The sequence below is a fragment of the Chelonoidis abingdonii genome, chromosome 4 (assembly GCF_003597395.2).
Source record: "Chelonoidis abingdonii isolate Lonesome George chromosome 4, CheloAbing_2.0, whole genome shotgun sequence".
Lineage (NCBI taxonomy): Eukaryota > Metazoa > Chordata > Testudines > Testudinidae > Chelonoidis > Chelonoidis abingdonii.
The window spans coordinates 120,751,707-120,774,206 of NC_133772.1; the positions used below are offsets into that span (position 1 = coordinate 120,751,707).

At 39.8% G+C, this 22,500-nt stretch overlaps 1 protein-coding gene across 16 annotated transcripts in view; it reads right to left on the reverse strand.

The window, feature by feature from the left end:
- Positions 1-22,500, reverse strand: part of FOXN3 (forkhead box N3) — a 326,921-nt gene that overhangs the window by 32,640 nt on the left and 271,781 nt on the right. For 6 of the 16 annotated variants that reach the window (XM_075065618.1, XM_075065621.1, XM_075065619.1 and 3 more), the window contains exon 5: positions 3,969-4,031. The exons of 4 other annotated variants lie outside the window; for them this stretch is intronic. In XM_075065618.1, coding sequence (XP_074921719.1) covers positions 3,969-4,031 — 63 coding nt within the window. Of the gene's footprint in view, positions 1-3,965; positions 4,032-22,500 lie in introns of all 16 variants that reach the window. 6 more of the 16 variants (XM_075065613.1, XM_075065614.1, XM_075065611.1 and 3 more) reach the window with 1 other exon arrangement.

The following is a 22,500-nucleotide window of genomic DNA, read 5'->3' on the forward strand; positions in this document are numbered from 1 at the left end:
TCTCTGCACCTTAGCTTCCCCAGCATGGGTAACATGCAACACTAAGGCACAGAGACAAAGTGACTTGCTACAGGTGACATAACAAATCAAAATGTATCCTCAAGTTACAAACATAAATCTAAATATTGGTCATGACAGAAATAAATACATGAATTTGTATTAAAATATTAAGTTCCAATGTATTTGTGACTTGTGATAATTACTACTACTTTTTAAGGAAGTGTTTTGCGTAATCAAACTTCACAAAATTCTGTAAAATACAATACTTAATTCTGTATATTATGTATGCCAAGCAGAATACATAATAGCTCAAAACCATATTTTTCACTGTCTTTCTGAACATTATTGCAGTAGCTGTCATGCTTTGCTCTGAGTGCCAGCCTGGTTGTATGTTTCAATAGAGTTTTGTACCCTGCTGGCTCTCCCTGTTTTTTTGTTTGTTTGTTTGAATTACAAATCTGAAGTGATTTACCATGGTGCTTTATTGGAAAATTTTAAATATTTCAAGAATGCATTTGACAGGGTGTCAATAATTGACTATAACTATATTATTTTCAGGCTTTTGGCGTCAATTGTGATTGATCAATTTTATGAGATTCTATAAAATAACCTCCCCCCCCCCCAAAATAATCTAAATTACGAAGAGGTTTATATATTAGTTTTTAAGTGACAGTTAAAATGCCGTGAGGCTGAGGGTAAACGGTGAATAGAGGCAGCATTGGATTAGACACCATTTAAGATAAGAGCAAAAGTCAATATTAAAATGCATCTGTGGCTTTCAGCAGCACTTAGCATATTGGTATGGATTTTTAAATGGTCATTTTTAAATGTAAAAATTCTGTTACAATGCAGGAATGATATGCCCTGTCTTTGTCTTTCTTGATGCATGTGAGGAGGTACTTTCCACCAGAGATGAACGTGAACTCAGACTATTCATTTCTGACAGCAAAGCCTAGGCTACTCTACAAAAATAAAGCTTAAAACACTATTATGAAACACGGCTGTGGGCAAACTTTTTTTTTCTTCTGTTCATACACTCCAAAATAAACTATGTCCTGGAGAAGCAGGATTTAAGCTTGGTAGATACCTGAAACATGGTTAGAATATGTTGGTCTTTTCTGTCCATGTAGTTATGAATTAAAGTATGGTATCTGGCTTGCCTACAACTGTGATTCATAATCATGTTTAGACATTGTTGTTTTTGTAGTGCAGACAGGGCCTGGATGAGCTGAAGATTTAAATTCACTGACTTATCACATTTTTAGATTGTGAAATTACTCTTGGCTCCTGGCTGTCTTCAGCGGATCACCTTTGTTGTGAAAGCAGCTATCACACCTGCAGTCAAACATGCTCAGCTACTGAAAACATTTTCAACAGTCTGTTATCATTAGTTATGGTCAAACTGCATATAATGCCCCTTCCGCTTTATACCAAATACTGGAAGGCATGTTGTTCAACCCAGGGCATCTTTCAGATGTGATTTGAATACACCCATGATGCTGTAACCTAACACTGCGGATTGAGTCCTAAATCTTCAAAGGCTCTGATAATGTCAGCATGTTTACTTCACTAATGATTTATGGCTTGATTTACAATCTGTTACAGTTTGTAACAGGAGTAGAGACTGAAATGTGGGCTTCTGTAGGACACTCGGAATTGCTGTGAAATTTTTCTCTCTGGTTACCTTTTATTTGAAAAAAAGTCAGAAGTTTTTTTCATGCAGTAGTTTCTCAATGTGCACTAGATATTATCTGAGGTAAGTTGCCTAAGATTTTCCTAATATGGTAAACAGGCAGAGCCCACTGAAATTCACAGAACAGGTTATCCCACCTTCCTAATTTTACATTTACAGAGAGATAACATAGCAATAATATTTTAGCTAAAGGATCAATGATGGGTTAACACTTTCCATCCCACTTAGCCCATTCCACCTAAGTCACTAATTTTTAGTAGAGGTTACATTCCAGCCTGGGAGCTATCATCATTTGCTGACATCTTTGAAGTAGGCAGGGTGGACAGGGCTGTGATGTTTTCACTTTCCTCTCTTATATTCTTCTTTCTATATATATGTCCGTGTTTGAACTGAGTAACTTGCAGGATGGGTTGGACGAGGTGGGGTGGGAATGGGAGGTATCTGCAGCGGGAATATTTTGTAAAAATAAATACCTCCATGGTGGTGGAAGGAGGATCTGGTACATTCCAACAATGTAAGAAACTGGCTTTTCAGAAGTATCTTTATAAACTAAGATATCCCTGGCCAAATGGTTTATCGCTATTTGTAGTGGATGTGCCAGAGACCCTGTGCCCCAAACTTACTTCCACTCAAACACTCCCTACAACAGCAGGAAACATTCACCTGCATTGTATTGTAACATTTTGGCATTTTTAAGAGTAACTTACCATGTCCCCATTCCCTTGCCATTGGCCTATCCTTTATTCCACTCTCACTTTCCCATTATTCTGTATTTTAGTACATCGTGTTCAGTGTTTGCTCTTTTCTCTGTGTCTTTCTTCTCCCTCTCCATCTCCTCCTTCTCTTTTCTTGTGTTATTTTCTCTACTTCTTCGCCCCATGTTGTTCATCTCTTCCTCCTGCTCTCTCTCTCTCCATCATTCCACCAAGTCTCTTTTCTAACTGATCCCCTCAGTCTCCCCTCCTCCGCCATTTCTCTCAGCCCATTCTTTCCACTAACCCCGAATGCCACATCCCTTGATAAAATCTCTCCCTTTCTCCACGTACACTTTTCTCCTCCTTCCATTGACATTCTCAGCCTCATCCCATGGGATGAAGCAGGATGGAAGTGAGGCCAAATCGTTTTTTCTCTGGGGAGAATTGTTTCTTGGAGGAGACTGTCAGCAGATCCTTCTCCTATGGGATTTTGAATACGGCTGAAGATGGCTCCCACCAAAACTCTCTTTGGCTGTGCAGGGAATGCTTTGGATTGTGACTGGTTCTCTTCCTCAGACAGAGCAAGAAAGTGCTGACCAAGGGTTCCCTTACAGTCCGATTTGGTCACTAAACCAATGTCAAGGAAGCTAGCCAGGCTTCATAATGGCTGTAGGTAAATTCTGATGAAGCGAGCTGTAGCCCACGAAAGCTTATGCTCAAATAAATTTGTTAGTCTCTAAGGTGCCACAAATACTCCTGGTTTTTTTGTGGATACAGACTAACACAGCTGCTACTTTGAAATCTGTCTTTATATTTAAAGCTGTGAGTTGCTTGATATTACTGCCTGTCATGCTGACCAATACTGTCTCATTGTTTCCTTGGACTCCCCCATCTCTATCTAACTGTCGTCTTTAGTCTTATACTTTGATTGTAAGGTCTTTGGGCGGTAGGGACTATCTTTTTGTCCCATGTTTGTAAGGCACCTAACACAATGGGTTCCAAGCCTCAAACAATAAAAAATGATCACAATATCCATGGGCCCAGCTGGAGAATGACAGGGACCTATGGGCAGGAAGCCAAAATTTGCCCCATTCCCTGGAGTCTGCCTAGGGCCCTGGCACTGCATATTACACAAGCAAAATGTGAAGCATGCGTGCAAGAAAGGATTTGAAATAGTGTCCAGCTGACCCGAAAACATCCAGGTGGCCTCAATCACACACATGATGGAGTAAAATCAAAGCAAAATGAAAACAAAAACTTTGTATCCCTCTTCTCTTTCTCAACTTCTGGTTGTTACCCCAGGTCTTATCTCACTTGTCCCAGGTCACTAAATTATATGTATTTAATGAATAACAATCATCTTATCTCTAACACAGAGATATAAAATTGTTATTCATGTAATAGTGGATATTATATTTCACAAAAAATAAACTATTTAGTGTAAAGTAGTGTCTATGAGGGAATTTATATTTCTTCATTAGATCCTCCTTTTTTGTCTGGTATGCTGTATACTTATAAAAAGAGAATGTTAACTTTACATGTCTATGGTGCTATATGCTATAGAAATATCTACTCACAACCTGCTTGTATCTCAGGGGGAGTATTCAAAAGCATCATGGCAGTGGCAGCATCAATGTCAGGATCTGGAAAAATCAACCAATAAATACATTATTTACAACTGGGCTAATCGTGTTTTTACCCCCCTGCTAGACCGAATCTCTGCATTGAAAAGGAATAAAGATTAAATGATCCAAAATCTTATTTTGGAAAATTCCAACATGTGATTAAACTGGCACATGATCCCAAAACTACTGTTAAGTCAACTACACTGAAGTATATTTGTCACTGTACTGTATATGCTTGCGTGCACGGTGTGTTCTGTTATTCCTCTCAAGCTTGCTATTCAATTTTGGTGAGGAGTATTTAGTAGGATTGTCGATGAATCACAGTGAACTCAAAACAATTAATCATGATTAAAAAAATTAATCGCGATTAATCACAGTTAAACAATAGAATACCAATTGAAATGTATTAAATATTTTGGATATTTTTCTACATTTTTATATATATTGTATTCTGTGTTATTGAAATAAAAGTGCATATTATTCTTGATCACAATATTTGCACTGTGAAAGAAACAAAATAAATAGTATTTTTCAATTCACCACATACAAGTACTGAAGTGCAACCTCTGTGTCCTGAAAGTGCAACTTACAAATGTAGATTTTTTTTGGTTACATAACTGTGCTCAAAAACAAAACAATGTAAAACTTCAGAACATGCAAGTCCACTCAGTCCTACTTCTTTGTTTTAGAGATTGGCTGAAAAACAAATTTGTTTACATTTATGGGAAATAATGCTGCTCTCTTCTTATTTACAATGTCAACAGAAAGTGAGAACAGGCATTCGCATGGCACTTCTGTAGCCAGCATTGTAAGGTATTTATGTGCCAGATATACTAAACATTCGTATGCCCCTTCATGCTTCGGCCACCATTCCAGAGGACACGCTTCCATGCTGATGATGCTCTTTAAAAGAATAATGTATTAATTAAATTTTTGACTGAACTCCTTGGGGAAGAATTTTATGTCCCCTGTTCTGTTTTACCCACATTCTGCCATATATTTCATATTATAGCAGTCTCAGATGATGACCCAGCACATGTTGTTCATTTTAAGAACACTTTCAGTGCAGATCTGACAAAATGCAAAGGTACCAATGTGAGATTTGTACATAGCTACAGCATTCGACCCAAGGTTTAAGAATCTGAAGTGCCTTCCAAAATCCGAGAGGGACAAGGTGTGGAGCATGCTTTGAAAAGTCTTAAAAGAGCAACACTCCGATGAGGAAACTACAGAACCTGAACCACCAAAACAGAAAATCAGCCTTCTGCTGGTGGTATCTGACTCAGATAATGAAAATGAACATGCGTCAGTCCACACTGCTTTGGATTGTTATTGAGCAGAATCCATCATCAGCATGAACATATGTCCACTAGAATGTTGCTTGAAGCATGAAGGGATGTATGAATCTTTAGCGCATTTGACACAAACATCTTGCAACACCAGTTAAAACAGTGCCATGAGAATGCCCGTTCTCATTTTCAGGTGACACTGTAAACAAGAAGTGTGAGGCATTATCTCCTGCAAATGTAAACAAACTTGTTTGTCTGAGTGATTGGCTGAACAAGAAGAAAGACTGAATGGACTTGCAGGCTCTAAAGTTTTACATTGTTCTATTTTTGAATGCAGTTATTTTCTGTACATAATTCTACATTTTTAAGCTCAACTTTCATGATAAAGAGATTGCATTACAGTACTTGTATTAGGTTAATTGAAAAACACTATTTCTTTTGTTTTTTTACAGTGCAGATACTTGTAATAAAAAATAAATATAAAGTGAGCACTGTACACTTTGTATTCTGTGCTGTACTTGAAATTAATATATTTGAAAATGTAGAAAACATCCAAAAATATTACAATAAATAGTATTCTATTATTTAACAGTGCAATTAATCGTGATTAATTTTTTTAATCATGATTAATTTTTTAAATGTCTTGACAGCCTTAGTATTCAGGTTTCATTACTAATGCTCTGTGCAAGTAGAAGTTATTTCATGAGTTGTCAGTGTATTGGGATGAGCTACTAGCACAGTGGAGAGTGTCAAGAATACTTGCATGGAATCAGACACAAAGATGACATTCGGTCATTTTCATATATCAATAAGAATTTAAATTATTATTGTGAGAAAGTGTTGGAAGCAAAAACCTCTAAAATCAGGAAAAACAAAAGCAGTGTTTCATTGAAAGTACCTAAGTGATTTGTGTTTGTACCTATTGTTACATTTAATATAAGCAAAAATTGTTACTTGGCTGCCGTTATTTGTAAATCGGTTTCTGAATCCATCATGAGCCATAAGTTGACAGATGGCAAGTTATAGAGAAAGAATAAAATATGATCCTTTTATAACTATATTCACTTGCTTCAGACGCAGCAGCGCGGCTGCTATGGAAATGAAGGTAGCCATGACAACAGTAAACAACCCAAGAGCGGCCACTGAATAAGCTGAAAAGAACATCTGCCCCAGCAAAGCGTCCCAGCTGCCCTGGGGCGAAACTTGCTAATCGTGCAGTGATGCTGTGTGACAGAGAAAGCCGCCTATGTGATGGCCAAATAAATGAAGTGTGCAATTGAAGCAGACATAAAAATGCACGCCCTTGCCGATTGCTGCCTCTGCATTGCTAAACTGAATGACTAATAAGCTCATTAAAAAAAAAAAAAAAGAACACGTGCGTGCACACACAACTAGTCAGTATTTATACTAAATTACATACCAAAAAATTCACTATACTGCTAATAGCTTCATGGTATTTTATTTTGGGTATTATGTTGGAAAATTACTTTTTACTGTTAAATACATTTTTCATACTTTTGTGTGTGTTGTTCTATTTCCAGGGGAGTAATGTGATGTAGTAGAAAGTTCTACAAGCTATTAATAAAACAAATGATGCAGAACGTAAAAGATTTTAATGTCTAAGCAAAAAATAAATTAACTCCACCTACAGAGAAAAAGAGTTTTGATTCCAGCTTGAGTATATAATATTGTATTGTAAATAGCTATAATAACTTCTTACATGACAATACATAACACACGATTGCTGTAACAGCAAAGTCAACAAATGCAGAATCAGTTACAATAAGTTTTTGCCCCAGTTTGATTCTCCCTGTGTTCTGAATTGCACAGATGCCAATGTATAGAAAGGCAGGTGCTGAACTTCAGATCACATCAGCTTGTTCTACTGCTAAGGGTCACTCCTAGTACACTTCTCATAACAGAGTTTACAAACTCACATTCATTATTAACTCTGAAAACAGGCCAACGGCAGAGTTCTTCCCAAAAGTCAGCATTGACACTGAGCTGTTTGGAAATGGCGGTTTTAACTTTTGCAGATGACCCTTGGGTGTAATAGTGTGTTGAATACACCACATTTTGCAGGATCGGGTTCATTTACTACTGCAAATCAAATATTGTTTCCTTTAGCTTGACTGTCCAGGGAGACTGTCCAGAGGAGATTCGTATTTAAAACAGAATGATCTTACCTGTGTTAAGCACTAACTTAGAAAACAAAATTGAAAGAATTTTAGTAGTCCAATGTACTTTGTTATTATTCATGTAGCCAGTTTTAGCCTTTGTTTATAGGCTGTATCTGTATGATTTTACTTTCTCGTTTTCTTAATTTAGATGATATTCTGGTATTTGGGTAAAAAAGACTGGGGGGCGGGGGGGAGATGATCATCTTTCCCAGAGAAATTAAAAACAAAAATACACCATGGAAACATTTACAATCAATCCTTACATTGTGGGTCTACATTAATGTGGCCAGCATATCTTGAAAGTTTTATGTCTTAGGATTTGACAGCTCTACAAGAACAACTGTGGTTTTGTAATCACTTAGACACTAATCAGAACTGGTTACAAGAAACATGGTCAGGGCCGGCGCTTCCATTTAGGTGGCCTAGGCAATCACCTAGGGCGCCAGGATTATTGGGGGGCAGCATTTTGCCGGGGGGGGGAGGGGGAAGGCGGCTCCGGTGGACCTGCCGCAGTCCTGCCTGTGGAGGGTCCTTTGGTCCCGCGGCTCCGGTGGACCTCCCGCAGGCACGCCTGCAGCAGTTCCACTGGAGCCGCAGACCAGCGGATCCTCTTCGCAGGCACGACTACGGCATGTTCACCGGAGCCGCGGGACCAGCGCACAAGGCGGCGAAATGGCCGTGCGTCTAGGGCGCTAAAAACACTGGCGCCGGTCCTGAACATGGTGTGTCCACACCTGCTATGCTGTCTAGCCATGTTTGTATTCTGCACTTTTGGAAAATCTGGGAAGTTATCCCACACCTCAGCAATGGACACAGTGCCCAGAAGACATGCACACAGGGTGGCATCAGCAACACAAGGGACATCATACTGAGCAGAGATGCGGGACAAAGTTAGGGACTGGATGAACTGGGCAGAGGCCTCATCTGTATCATAAAAAAAAAAAAAAAAAAAAAAAGGCATCAAGGACTTGTTACAAGAAGAAAACCACATGGCAGCATAGGCCACAGGCAAAGGCAAAACACTGCTAGGAGCCAATCATGGCACTAGCTGGTTAGAAACAGGGTAAAAAGTTGGAGTACAGACAGCACCCTAATGCAAACTGAAAGTTGAAGGGCAAGTTCATGCTGTAATGTCAAAGAGACTCTTAGCGATGTAGTTGTCAAGCATTCGTAGTTCACAACATGGAGATTTTTAGAAGGGGGGAGAACAGAATGGTAATCAGAAAAATGCCTTTATTCAGTGCTTTACCTTGACTATAAAAATCAAAGTTTAAAATGGGCACATTTTGATCTCTCTTTAGTGCTAGAAAAGGAGAAACCAGAATAGGCAACCACAGACAGCAAGGGAGATTCACAAGGTGGAAGCAGAAGAAATCCTTACAAATGGAAAAGGACAGGGAGGAGGAGGACAGGATGGTGGGTGCTATAAAGAGCATGAGGAAGAAATCAAAATGACCTCAGAAACAAAGCCCTCAAAAAGGCAACATCAAAAGCTACTGGGAAATAGATCAGCTGTAGTTTGTTCGCCGAACATGTATTTGCAGTGTATGCACTTTAGGCCCCACACTACAATCCTAAATCTAAGGGTTGGCACCTCATTCTTTGAAAGCCCTGCAAATGCTATCCAAGAAGGTCACTGAAAGTAGCGACAGACCCGTAAGCAGTTACAGTAGAGCACATAATAGTCTGAAAGGACATAGCCTACATGGGGCAGAGTGGTACATAATTTGGATGTATTATAGTTGTAATTCTGCTATTAAACTTCATCCAGCACTGCATTCAAGAGTGAAGATTCCTTTGACAAGTCAAAGACAAAAACACACACACACACACACACACACACAAAATGAAGAGGTTTAAATCCATAACAGAAATGGTTTGCTGTACTTCAGACCCAGGCCCTAATTCTGCAAAGTGCTGAAGTATGTGCTTAACTCTGAACACTAAATAGTTTCACTAAAGTTAACTATGTACTTAAATGCTTTGTTGAATCAGGGCATTGGTTATTTTTTCAGCTATGTTTGTGGCTAAAGTTCACTTTAAAAACTATATGGTTTGTATAAAAGTACGTACAGATCGGAACATGTTCTGCACAGTAATACAGAATGGTCAAGTAATGAGCATGAAATACCTTGGAACAGAATTGGTCACAAAAAGCCAGAAAGCCAGAGGGTAACCCTCAGTGGTAGACTGTTTATTCAAGAAGTGACAAAAAATAATTAAAAACAAAAGGTGGCACCTGAGAAACCCCAATGTGCCAGCTGTCCATCTATTATGTTGTTCTGATCTTTGGTTTATAATTTCACACAGAAGGAAAAACACTTTACCTTAAAATTGTTAGTTTATTATTTGTAACAGAGTTTTTTATTTCAAATTCTTTGGCTGTTGAATGAAAACAGTTCAGGCCTGCCAAAACGCTAGTTCTTCCCTCATCATTAAAACATACTATAAAAACTACAGTAACAAAATTAAAAAGGGAGTATATTTCTTCAAACTATAATTCCTAACAAAATTATAGTAGATTTACTTCAATTACTATACAGTATATCATTTTCCATTTAATCATTCCAACACCACACTGAATTTATTCCAAAATAAAGAAAATAATTTAAGTATTTTAAGCAACTATGTCCTGAAATTTCAAGCTCAAATTCTAAGTGAGAGGCACTTAAATCCATAGTTACGCACCTAAAAACTCAGGTAGTTTATAGTGAGATGTCTAAACACAGATTTAGGTGCAGGTCTTCAGGCACCTCAGGCCTCAATCTTGCAAACTTTTATGCACATGAGCAAATGTATGCATTTGGGTATCTTCACTGAAGTCAATGGGACTATTCACATATGTTTTTGCAAGATCAGGGCCTAAGTTTGAGAATTTGGGTCTTAGTTTTACTTTGGTCAATTCAATAAAATGCATAAAGGCAGAGGTACTATTCAATTTCACTGCCAACTCATGTAAAAAGTGAAGCCAGTATATATACTGCATCATCTGTTTACCATGATCATCACCGTAGTATTGCATCAGACAAGAATATACAATATTTCCTTTTAGGTTTTCTTTTAAAGGGATTTTTAAAGGCTTTTACTGTAACATTCAGCTGACATTTGTGTTTCATTCACCTCTGGTTTTCCATTAGCCTTCTCCATTGCATTCTTCCATGCAGGATCTAAGCATGTTCTCTTGAGCTGTATCCAAAACATGCAATTCTAATGCTTTCATTGTCCACAGTATCAGGCATCACATTCCCCACCCCAACTCCCACCACTCTCATGTATTTGCTCATCTTTAATCTTTCTTCTTGACTTTATCCATTTTCAGCAATGGTATACTGCAAAAACTACTACATTCTTTCCACATTTTGTCCTTGGGCTCATTAAGTCAACAGGTCAACTCACAGTTTCTCTTTGCCTAATTAGTCTGTTAAGGGATGTGCCTTTTCTCTTCTCACATGAAGACTGTTAAGCTTGGAAAATGAAAAGCAAAAGTCAAGGTAGGTCAGAGAGAAACAAGATAATTAACAATGAATGAAGGCTAATCGAGCACTTTTATTTACCTTGTCCAGTGACAGAGAGAAGGACAGCTGATGAAATTAAAATGTAATACGCACAAGCCAGACAGAAGGAAATGCCTTCAGACAACTAGAAATGGCCTATGAAACTCCTTGCTGCAGGATATTACTGAGCCTGACTCAGAAACGTTTAATAAGATTGAGTTGAACTTTCTTGAACTAAATGGAATTACTTGTGGGAGTGCTACTGAAAACTAGTAAGAGTTGCAGAATCAGGTTCTCAGTAAAAATGATTAGACATTATACATTTCAATAGCAACACATACAGTTAGTCTACAGGAGTTAGAATAAGAATCATGAAAGTCATCAATTCTTAATGCAGACTGCCAGAAGAGGTCAGAAAGAAGGTATTCATCCCATAGTATTTTATAGCCTTTATGGCTGGCCTGGTAACTACAGTGATTTCCACCCTTCCTCCAAAGGATCCAGTATGAGACACCGCAGAATTAAGGTACCAACTAGATGGACCATTAAATTGTTTTGGTATGACAGTTCCTAGGTTCATTTGCCATGCTGCCACATGAACGACTGCCAGTCTTTTCAGGGTGGTTTTTTAAAAGGCCATCATTAAATAACATGGAACATTCATAGAAGTCTTTCTCTTACTCAATATCGGCATCATAAAACTGTATTGTCATTGAACTAACATATATAAATTAATCTCATTCTGTAACATCATTTTATTACTGAACTAAATCATAAACAGAGTCATAAAATTACTATCTAAAAAAAATAGTGCTCTTTCTTCTACCGTGCTCTTTTTGCTAATATAACAGTAGACCTAGCCCAGATTCATGAAAGCAGCTTGGACCAGAAAGCGTATCATAGCTTTTGATCTCAACTGCAAAGAGTAATGTTAGTTAACTGTAAAAAGTATAGATACATATTGCAGTCAAAGCAGGATAAAATCTTTAGAGAAAGTCTGAAAAGTTGGCAGATCTACATTTTATACACAATCAGAGGGAATAATATCATCAGATTTCTTGCTTTTCTTGTCTGAGTATTGCTGAAAGTTTTTCCTTCAATGTTTGAGAGAGAGAATAAATTCACCTTTTTAAGCAGTACCAGTACGATCTTGTCTGCCCTCCATCCCATCTGTACAGTACTAGGCACGAAGTATAGGATGTAGAAAAACGGTGGTTAACTTATGTAAGGACATGACAAACGGAAAATTCATGGGCAAGGATTTTCTGTTCTGTCATGCACTCATCTACATTTTAGTCAAGAATCACAGTAGGCTTCTTGGTTCTGCATGATCTTACATAGCAGAATTTGGAATTTTGTGGCTTTAACAAAACTGCCTTCCAAGTTATAACTTGTCTTCTTTTTAAATGTTGAGCTCCCCCTTAATCCAACTGGTATAATCAAGGACATCAACTCTTTTTCTAGCAGATCTTCACTTCAGCCCAGGTTCTTTTTTCTCTCTGCTGCTGGTCATAACCATGTTAACATAAAAAAACAGGATTACAGTAAGATGAAATCCACCTCTGTGCAGAGAAGCCCTATACACCACTTACACTTTTTTTTCCTAAGGGAAAAAACCCCTCCACTGAGGACAACACTTAACTTTTTATGACTCTAAAATCAGAGCTTGAGGGGGCCTCAGCACAGGGATGAATCCTTAGGGTATGTCTCTGATGTAGATTCTGCCTAAGCTTGCCTAGCCCTGGTGGAACATTCCCACCCACGTCAGAAGGTAGAGGGGAAGAAACTATAGCCCAGGTGGAGTTGTGGGAAGGCATTGAAGGACTAGCAGCATCTAAGCTTCATTAGCTTATGTCCTCACTGCAAGCAAGGGAAACTGTCAGCAAAGCCAGGCTCAAGTCTACACCCTCAGCTGCGTATGCTAGCCTGGGCTTGAATTACCCTCACTCCCCGGTGAGAGTGGCTTTCCTATGTGGCTATCTGGAGGCCTAGGGACCACATCTGGCTGAGAAGCTGGGCTAAGTCTGTAGTGAAGAGTCTACACTGCAAAAAAATCAAAACCACGGACTGAGTCTCAGAGCCTGGGTCAACTGACTTGCACTTTAGGGATAGAAACAGCACTGTAGACATTCCTGCTCAATTTAAAGCCTGGGCTCTGTAACCCAGCAAGGGGGCAGGTCTCTGAGACCAATCTCCAGACTGAGCAGGAGTGTCCACACTGCTATTTTTAGCCCCGCAAGCCTGAGTCAGTTGACCCAGACTCTGAGACTCAGTGCTGTTTTTTTTTCTTTGCAGTGTACACATAGCCTTAGAGAACAGGCCCCTTTTGCTATTTATACAATTACATCAGTCCAAATAAACTCTTCAATATCAAGCAAGGCTGGTGTAAAGAAATTCACACCCAGCACTATTCACTTTACTTGTTCCTAAATTAGAAGATTAAAACCCAGCTAATTAATATAAACAAATCAATTTTAGACTTCACATGCTACCAGGTTTGGCAACTTATTGAAAACAAAAAGAAAAAAACAAAACCAAAACTTAGGGCAATACTGTGGGTCTCTCGTGAGTTCTTTGAAAGTGCATCCTCCGCTTGGAGACCAAAAGGATCAGATATAAAGTTCTCAGAACAGAAACCCGAAGAGATCAAAGCACATTTCCCACTAGAACACTTGAGAATCCTTATTTTGTACGGAGGCATGCCAGCCCCAATCTATACACACAGATGCTAAAGACCATATAGAATTCTTGGGAAGACTGTTGAGCATTCTCCACAGGGAGCAATGCTGAACGCTGCTGGGATGAGCAGCTTTTCTTCTACTCTGAAGCGTATTAATGGAGAAGGGCAGACAATCCTAGCAACAGTTACATTGTATGACTGAACTATGTTTGGGACCAGGTTTTAATGCTTAACCTTTTCACTCGTTCTGGGATAATCCTCTCTCTAAAATTCTTTGAATTTAAAGAAAAAAAGGAAAATCTAGCATCTGGTATTTTTTGACTTCTTTTGTAGCTCTCCAGCAAAAGTGTTTTTATCCAGAAATACAAACTGATACTGAGTCAATGTGAGGGAGAGCATTTTCTTTTTAAAGAGTTAATACTCAACATTTTTCTTTATGTTAAAACAAGGAATTTTAGCTAGGTCCTTTGAGGGCTTTTAATTACAGTTGTAGACTGGCTGTTATATGCACTTAGTCCATTTCCAATCTTAGTAATTCATATTTCAGGTACATATTGGCCCTGTTTTAGTGAAGGCTCCTGCTAACACTCACATATCTGCCTAATCACTGAAACAACCCACAAGTATAAAGTTTATCATTGTAGACTGGAGCCTTTATTTGTATTAAACAGATTTACTGTAACATTATCATTTTTGTTAGGACCCAATGGACATGCAGTTTATTTGGAACAATGATTAGGCATTCCAGCACCAGAGTTTAGTAAGTACTGAAAAACATCCTGTTACTTAAAAAAAATTGTTTGCCTTTCTAATCTCATATTTAGTAGATGCTAGTTTTGTTGCACACTTTTGCTTGCTCTTTCTCACTCCATTATAGGACCATAAAATATATTTTCACTTTTTTCTTCCCCATTGGATTTTCTTTGGTTCTGTTGTATTTGTTTCCTTGACTTTATAGTTACAGGGTTCTTCCCGGTAAACAGATCGGGGACTTTCCTATTTGTTGTATTGCATTCTGCATTGTATCAAACCTGTAAGTTATATACAGGTCTCATGACTCATAGGAAATTTGAAATTACTTTAGAAAATAATGGAAAAAGTGTGAATAGACCCCAGAAGTTGTTCCAAAATACTGCAAGAGGGCACACTTCCCACTGAATCAGAATACTACAGAGTTCGAGGTTATGACTTTACAGCTCAATGGCATTTACAGATCATTAAATAATCACGATGATCCTACTGCGCTGTAATCTGGCCACTAGTGAGGGAAAGGTAACGTGAGCAGGACAATGCTTTTTAAAAAATTAAATGAAAACATTGACGGGGAGAGATATGGACTCCTTCTACCAATTTACTGTGACTCAGTTTCAGTTTACTGATATGTAATAATGGGGATAATACTCACGTATCTAATGGGGGAGAACACAAGGATAATTATTTGTAAAGCACTTGGAGATCCTTGGATGACAAGTGTAAAGAATTAATACTCCACCGGAATAGCTGAATTAACTATTCCTTTTCCTTACGTAATGAATTAAAATAGCGATGCAAACCAAATCAAAACAACCACAGTCATCTGTGTTGCTGAAGTTGCTAAATATTCAAAACACCTCAGTAGGGACTTGATCCTGATGGTGCTGAGCACACTGGTCCTGATCTAACACTTAAATATGTACACACACGTTGAACACAAGTAGTCCCATGGATCAGGGCCAGTGTGCTTAGCAGTTGCAAGATCAACCCAAGATTAGAGCTGCCTTCCAAAATTTTAACAGCTCGAGATGAGATGTTGAGAGCTGAATAAAATATCTTCTGCACTCTCATTATCAATCATAACAGAGTGGGCAAATAGGTTCTGTGCCTGGGCTGGTAAAATTTCTATGAGAATTTCATAAGAAACTACTGTTAATGTACCATACTTTTTTTTCCCTTCTTCATTTACATTTCTCTGATGCAGCCCACAATTTCCAATGCAGACACCTCCCTGAACTTACAGTGCTGCGGAACACCAATAACTCCTCCAAAGTCCGCTGGATCAGGGGAATAGTTAAGGGGTAAGGAGAGTGTGTTTTGTATAGTTTCTATTCAGTCATTTAAAAAACCCCTCCCTACTCAACACTGTTATTTTTATACCCAAATATGGGGGGGGGGGGGAGGGATTATTTCAACATCCAGCAGCCCCTAGTGAGGCCAACTTTTTATTTTATTTTATTTTTTTACAGAGGCAGTTGTGAGATTGTGTCAGTTATAGCACAGTACTCACCCATTTCATCTTTTAAAAAGTTGCACTTGACATATATAGGGAAAGAGTCCATATTAATTCTACTGGTTCCTTGAGGACAGTAAAACAAGAAGCTAATTTAAAATGTAATTTGCTATCTTCATCTGTGTGTTACAGAGCAAAACAGTAAAGTTAATGCTTGTCTATGGAAACAAATCTAAATATCTGGCAATCATACTGATAAAAATAAGAGCACAAAATGAAGAGAATGCATTAACCTCGTGAACACTAATTTTTAATGATCACCTATTCATTCTCTAGGGAGAATCAAATAGACTTGCTAATAACTACTGCACAATGGCACTCTTGACTGATCTCATGCCCTTTCATGGCTAGAAAAAGAAAAGTTTCTAGGTACCTAAGCATCCAGTAAAAGCATATTTCTGTTCCTACTCTTCACAGTCCTGCTATGCTTCTTTGTGTGTCCAGTAGGGGGTAGAAAATCTCAAAGTATAATGAGGACTATGGACCTCAAAAATATTTTAAAGGAGAAAACTTCTCTTATTTTTCAATTTAGACCCATCACTTATAAGTAAACTTACTCCAATTATACACTAGAAAGTGGAACTGCAAGATGCAGAGATCTGTTTATCAAGGACATTACTTACCCCCTCCCCTTATTGCTTCATAAACATTTCCTTTGGTACAACAAATATCCTAACAGCACATTTGATATTCTCTCCATAAAATATACTGCATATTATTGTAAAAAGTACTAATGTTTTCTCTCATTAGTAAGAAACTGCCAACTTTCAACTACAAATATATTTCTGTTTTACACATAATTGCAAGTGAAATTCCAGCAATCCTCAGTCTGATAAAATCGGCGTAAAATTTCATATGAAAAGCACTCTGATATTATAATGATGGACAGCAGTATAAAACCTATCGATAGCTAGACAGATGATTTTCTGGACTATCTAAAAAAAGTTGATCTCACAGATGTATCCCAGTGCATCTCAAAGTATTTAGTATTACAAAATCAGTGTCGTTCGGCTACTATTATAGGTGAGCCTGAACAAAAACATCTGATCCAAACACTGAATTTTGGGAAAGTGTGCAACCGTATTTAAACTTCAGTTTAAACCTGAGCTACAATTATCTTTATTCTAGCTCTGCAGATACAAATTCAGAAGTGTAATATTGTTTTCTTTTTATTTATGTATGTTAAATAAAGAAATAGGTTTTGCATTCCAGGAAGATTCCAGATTACAGTAGTGGGGACTGTGCTGTTTGTACCTACAAAGCAGGTACACAGCCCTGGCAGTAATAGTGCAGGATGCCCTATCCTACCCAAATCATCTGCATCAAACCTGACCTGGCACTCTAAGATGAAAGGATAACTCAGTTTCCCTAGGTCATTCAGTCATGGGACCTCTCTGCTCAGACTGCCAACCAGGGTGCCAGCTAGTGGTAATTGTGGTAACTGTCATTTTCTCTATTTAGTTACTGCTATGGCTCCATTCCCGGGATATCGGAGCGCCTCTCATATATTTAAAAATAGAAATCTCTCTTCATTCCCAACTGCAGATTAAAGAGATTGTGTGCGTGTGAGACACAAATTTACTGGAGGGAAAGCCAAGGCAGGGAGATGAATTCTGCGGTTAGTTCTGAATGCAGCGAGGTCTCTGGTTAACTCTCACTCTCTTGTGGGGGTGAGTTCCATAGGCTGGGTTCAGAGCCTATAAAAAGTTCCATCTCCCACGTGCCTCCTGTTGGTCAACTGTTTCATGGTTCCAGTGAAATGTAGCTGCAGTGGGAGATCATAGCTGCAGAGGAAGACGCAATCTCTTCTGTAACTAGAGCTCTCCTGGAGAACTTTGATCATCACAAGAAAGGTCTTGACTTGAACTCAGAGTGGGAGGGCTTGGTACCTGTATTGCTAAATGGACAGGATGTTGAACTTTTATCAGTCAGAACTTTTTCAGAGCAGTAACTCCATTCTTACATATAACTAGGTTGAATAACCAAGGCTGGAAGTCACATAAATGTAGATCATTGTGTTTGGTCTCAAACCAATCCTCCTATTACTTGAAGATGACAGCTGGCATTTTTTGCTGCCATGGCAATATGGGCATCCAACAGCCGCATGGAATTCAAAAACACCGCAAGGCGGTGGGCAGAATTATCAGAGGGCTATCCAGCAGGAGAGGTCTTTGCAACACTTCTTTCTTCCTAGCAGCTTCATTTTTGTTACATAGATGTTCAAGGAACCTGGATTTGTCATCCCAGACTAAAACACTGGTCCATTGAGTCCAGGGCTTTGGTTCCCATAATGGCTAGCACTCTATATCTTCAACACAGAGTCAAATAACTCCCCACACCAGAAACACATCTAGTGCAGTGTTGTATCTAGAGAAAATTCCTCCCTGACCCCTGCATGTGCTTAGCTTATGATCCAAGTCACAGTCAATAAATCTTATCTGAATTTGTGTAACTACATGTGCTATTAATAGACATAAAATTGTTGAGTTCTTTTTAGATCCAGCTAGAGTATTTGACTCTATGATCACCTGTGGAAGTACATTCCACAGACTGAAATACGGTTTTTCTTTTAGGTGTTCTAAATTAAATCAGCACTTACTTTCAGTAAATGACCTTTCCTCTCCTCACAGAATAGGGTGTAAGGGAAGAACCACTCACTAAGAAGGATGGGCTTGTGGACAGGATATCGCATTAAGGCTCAAGAGATCTGGCTAGAATTACAGGTTCAGCCACAGACTTCTTGAGTACCTGTGGATGAGTCATTGAATCCACTCTGAGCCTGATCAGTAAAATGGAAATAAACACTTCCTTACCTCACAGGTGTTGTGATGCAAAAGCCCAATTGTGAGATGCTCAGATACTATGGTATGGTGATAAGTACACAGAGAATTGCTTCTAATTATATTCCACTTAGTCTAAGTAATTATTATATATCTCCACCTTCCCTTCTTTCCAGGCTAGATTTTTGCCATCTCTTGTCACGTAAATCCCACCGTCTGTCTGTCTTAGGTACTTATATGGCACACATTACCACAGTATCTGAGTGCCTCACAGTCTCTAATGTATTTATCCTCACAACAACCCTGCAAGGTACAGCAGAGCTACTATCCCCATTTTATAGATGAGATACTGAGGCTCAGAAGGGTTAAGTGACTTATCCAAGAAAGTCTGTGGTGGAGAAGGAACTTGTACCCAGATTCCCAAGTGCCTGCCTCGTGCCCTGACCAATTAATTTTCCTCTCTAATTATCCTGACTTCTAAACTCTCCTTTATCTGGACCTCTTCAGTCTTAGCCATAAAATTTCTTTAGGTGAGGCAAGCAAAATTGGACACAATGGACCCACGGAGAGCATACATGCCATTGTTCATTTGAGCAATGTCCTACCTTCTCAGTGGGCCACATTCTTAACCCAAATTTCACCTCCTTTGTGCCACCTGAACTACACCTAATCAGCTTCCTGATGTCTTCTTCACCCTGTTCTGAGTCTCTTGGTATGTGAGAAAAATGTAGCCTACCATTTTCAGAACTCGGGCTGCACCAAAAAACTAACTCCTCACAGCTCAGATCATATGCCCACCACTTGCTGATATATCAGGAAGAAACAGGTTATGATAAGTAGACTTTGGTCTATCTGGGCTCACGGTTGATATGGCATAGAATATTGAGTATGTCGCTTTAAAAGCAGACAGTTGGTTTTAGGCTGACCATGGACCCTTGCAGGCACAGGCAAAGTCTTCAGTTCTCTGGCCCTTATTCAACCCCCCTGAATGGCCCAAGTCTTCTTGTGCTCCTTCTCATTCTCCCTAGTGCCCACCCTGCCAAATCCTACAATGCATCTACATAAGGCCCTGGCACAATTGGGCCAAAGTAATTTCTCACGTACTGAGACTGTGGTTGGAAGTTGGCAAGTGAAACATTACCTTTTAATTTCTGAGAAAACAAACATTGTCACTGTAACTGAAATCCAGGTGGTAGCAACACACAAACTGGGCACAACAGGAACATAGGGCTTTAATTTTTACCAACAGGTTCAACAGGATTTGAAGTTCAGGCCACTTAGAATGTTGTGGTACATAAAAGCAAACACTACATATATCCTTCCCTCTGCTGATTTTAGCCCTTTCACAGTTCTTCACCGTATCTACAGCTTTTTTCTTCTGATTCCATAAGGAAGTGTTTTGCTCTCCATACCTTCTTACAAGATCATCCCCAAAGTAACTAAAAGGAACAGTCATCTTCCTTCCAACCATAATACTTAAGTGCTCAAAGAATACTCCATAATACTATTACTCTTCACTTCTTGATGGAAGATGCTCTAGAGGACCTCAAATGAGCCAGTGAAGCTACAAAACAGTCATCTAGGCATTAGCTTCATTTTACAGATGGGAAAAATAAGGCAGAGGTTCAGTGACTTGCCCAGGGTCACATAAGTGAGTGCCATATCCAACAATGAAACACACCACTCCTGAAAGGAGCTGGGCAAGTTTTTTCCAGATGAATTTTTTTATTCTTGTCCCCACTCCACCCCCCCCCCCCCCAAAAACCCAAAAAAACCCAAAAACTGTTTCGGTCAATCCAAAACTATTTGTGAATGTGTGTCAAATTCACAAATAGTTTTGAACAGAGCAAAACAATTCCCTTCCTTCTTCCCCACTGTGGCTAGATTTGAAGGGGGGCGGGGGCAGTAATGACCTTGTAACCTTTATCCCAGTGGCCAGGGCACTCACCCTGGATCTCAGAGACCCAGGTTCAGTTCTGCCCTCTGCCTGATGCTGAGCATGGATTTCAGCAGGGATCTCTAATCCCTCAGAAGCATGAGCTAACTACCAGGTTACGGGTACACTGGGATGGGTCTCTCCCAATCACTCCTGATGAAGCAGCTTTCCTTTCTATAAATTAAATATTTTTTGGAGCAGGAACTTACCAGTTTGGGTTCCCACAACCCAGGTGGGCACCCGAACCACCAGACTACAGAGTGATTCTCTTTCTCTCTGGCCCAATGATTATTTAAGTGTTTATACACAGTGGAACAGCTTCAACAGGGCAGGCTGAGGGAAACTAAACCTAGAATACTCTATAGCTCAGCAGTTAGAGAAACTCTCTGGAGAAGTTGCAGACCAAAATTCAAATCCCTGCTCCACACCAGGCAGCTAAATTCCCTCTAATCTGTGTGGCCGGGCAGCAGCCTATTAAGCGCCACACAGGCACTCAGGATAGTGGCAGGGAGAGATGCCTCTTTCCCAACCCAGACCTGCTGTGGCCATGGGGAGAGGTGCCTATCTTGCGGTCCAAGCCCCGTAACTGCTGCTGCAGGGAGAGAGAGCTTGGAGGCAGGGGAGAGGCCCTCTCTCCCCACTGTAGTCCTGGGGCAGTCATCCCCAGCTCCACTCCCCCAGGCAGAGCCCTCACTCTACCCAGCCCCCAACCCTCTGCCCTAGCCCTAAGCCCTCTCCCACACTCCTGACAACCCCGTCAGCCCCACTCCTGCCACATGTATTTTGTTATGTGCACCAATATAAAGGTGACGTGTGCCATACATCACCTCTATACTGGTGCACATAACAAAATGTATTCCGCACATGCGTGGGAAAAATTAGAGGGAACACTGTCAGGCAGAGGGGAAACTGAATCCAAGGCCTGGTCTACACTATGCGTTTAAACCAAATTTAGCAGCGTTAAACCGATTTAACCCTGCACCCGTCCACACAACGAGGCCCTTTATATCGATATAAAGGACTCTTTAAACTGGTTTCTGTACTCCTCCCCGATGAGAGGAGTAGCGCTGAAATCGGTATTGCCATGTAGGATTAGGGTTAATGTGGCCACAAATTGACGGTATTGGCCTCCGGGCGGTATCCCACAGTGCACCATTGTGACCGCTCTGGAAAGCAATCTTGAACTCGGATGCACTGGCCAGGGGTAAACAGGAAAAGCCCTCAACGAGCCTTTTGAATTTCATTTCCTGTTGCCACATATGAGCTTCTGAGAGCCACCGGTGCGATGCAGTCCCCAATCCAAAAAGAGCTCTAGCATGGACGCGACTAGAATACTGGATGCTGATCGCTGATGGGAGACAGAATCTGTTATATAAGCTCCGTTACAGCAAGATGCATGACAAAAACATTTGAAAAAAGTCTCCAGGTATGATAGACAGAGGCTATAGCACAGTACTTTGTGACAACGTAAAACGAAAGCCAAGAATCAAATGGATGCTTCCCAATTGGAGGGAGGAGGGGGTACTGAGGACTCCAGCTATCCCCACAGTCCCCAGCAGTCCTCCAAAACATTTCATTCTTGGGTGAGCTCCCAATGCCTGAAGGCAAAAACATTCTTTCCGCGTGTTTCAGGGTAACAAAAGGCAAAACGGGCTCATGGTTGCCATGCTATGGCGTGCCAGGGCAATCGCAGGCGAAAAAGGGCGCTGAAAATGATTGTCTGCCGTTGCTGTTCACGGAGGAAGGGATTAATGGCAATCATTTTAACCCAAATCACCCTGCGACACTGTTTTGCATTGGGATCTCAACCAGAAATTATCCAATGGTGGAGGAGACTGCGGGAACTATGGATAGCTAGGGAT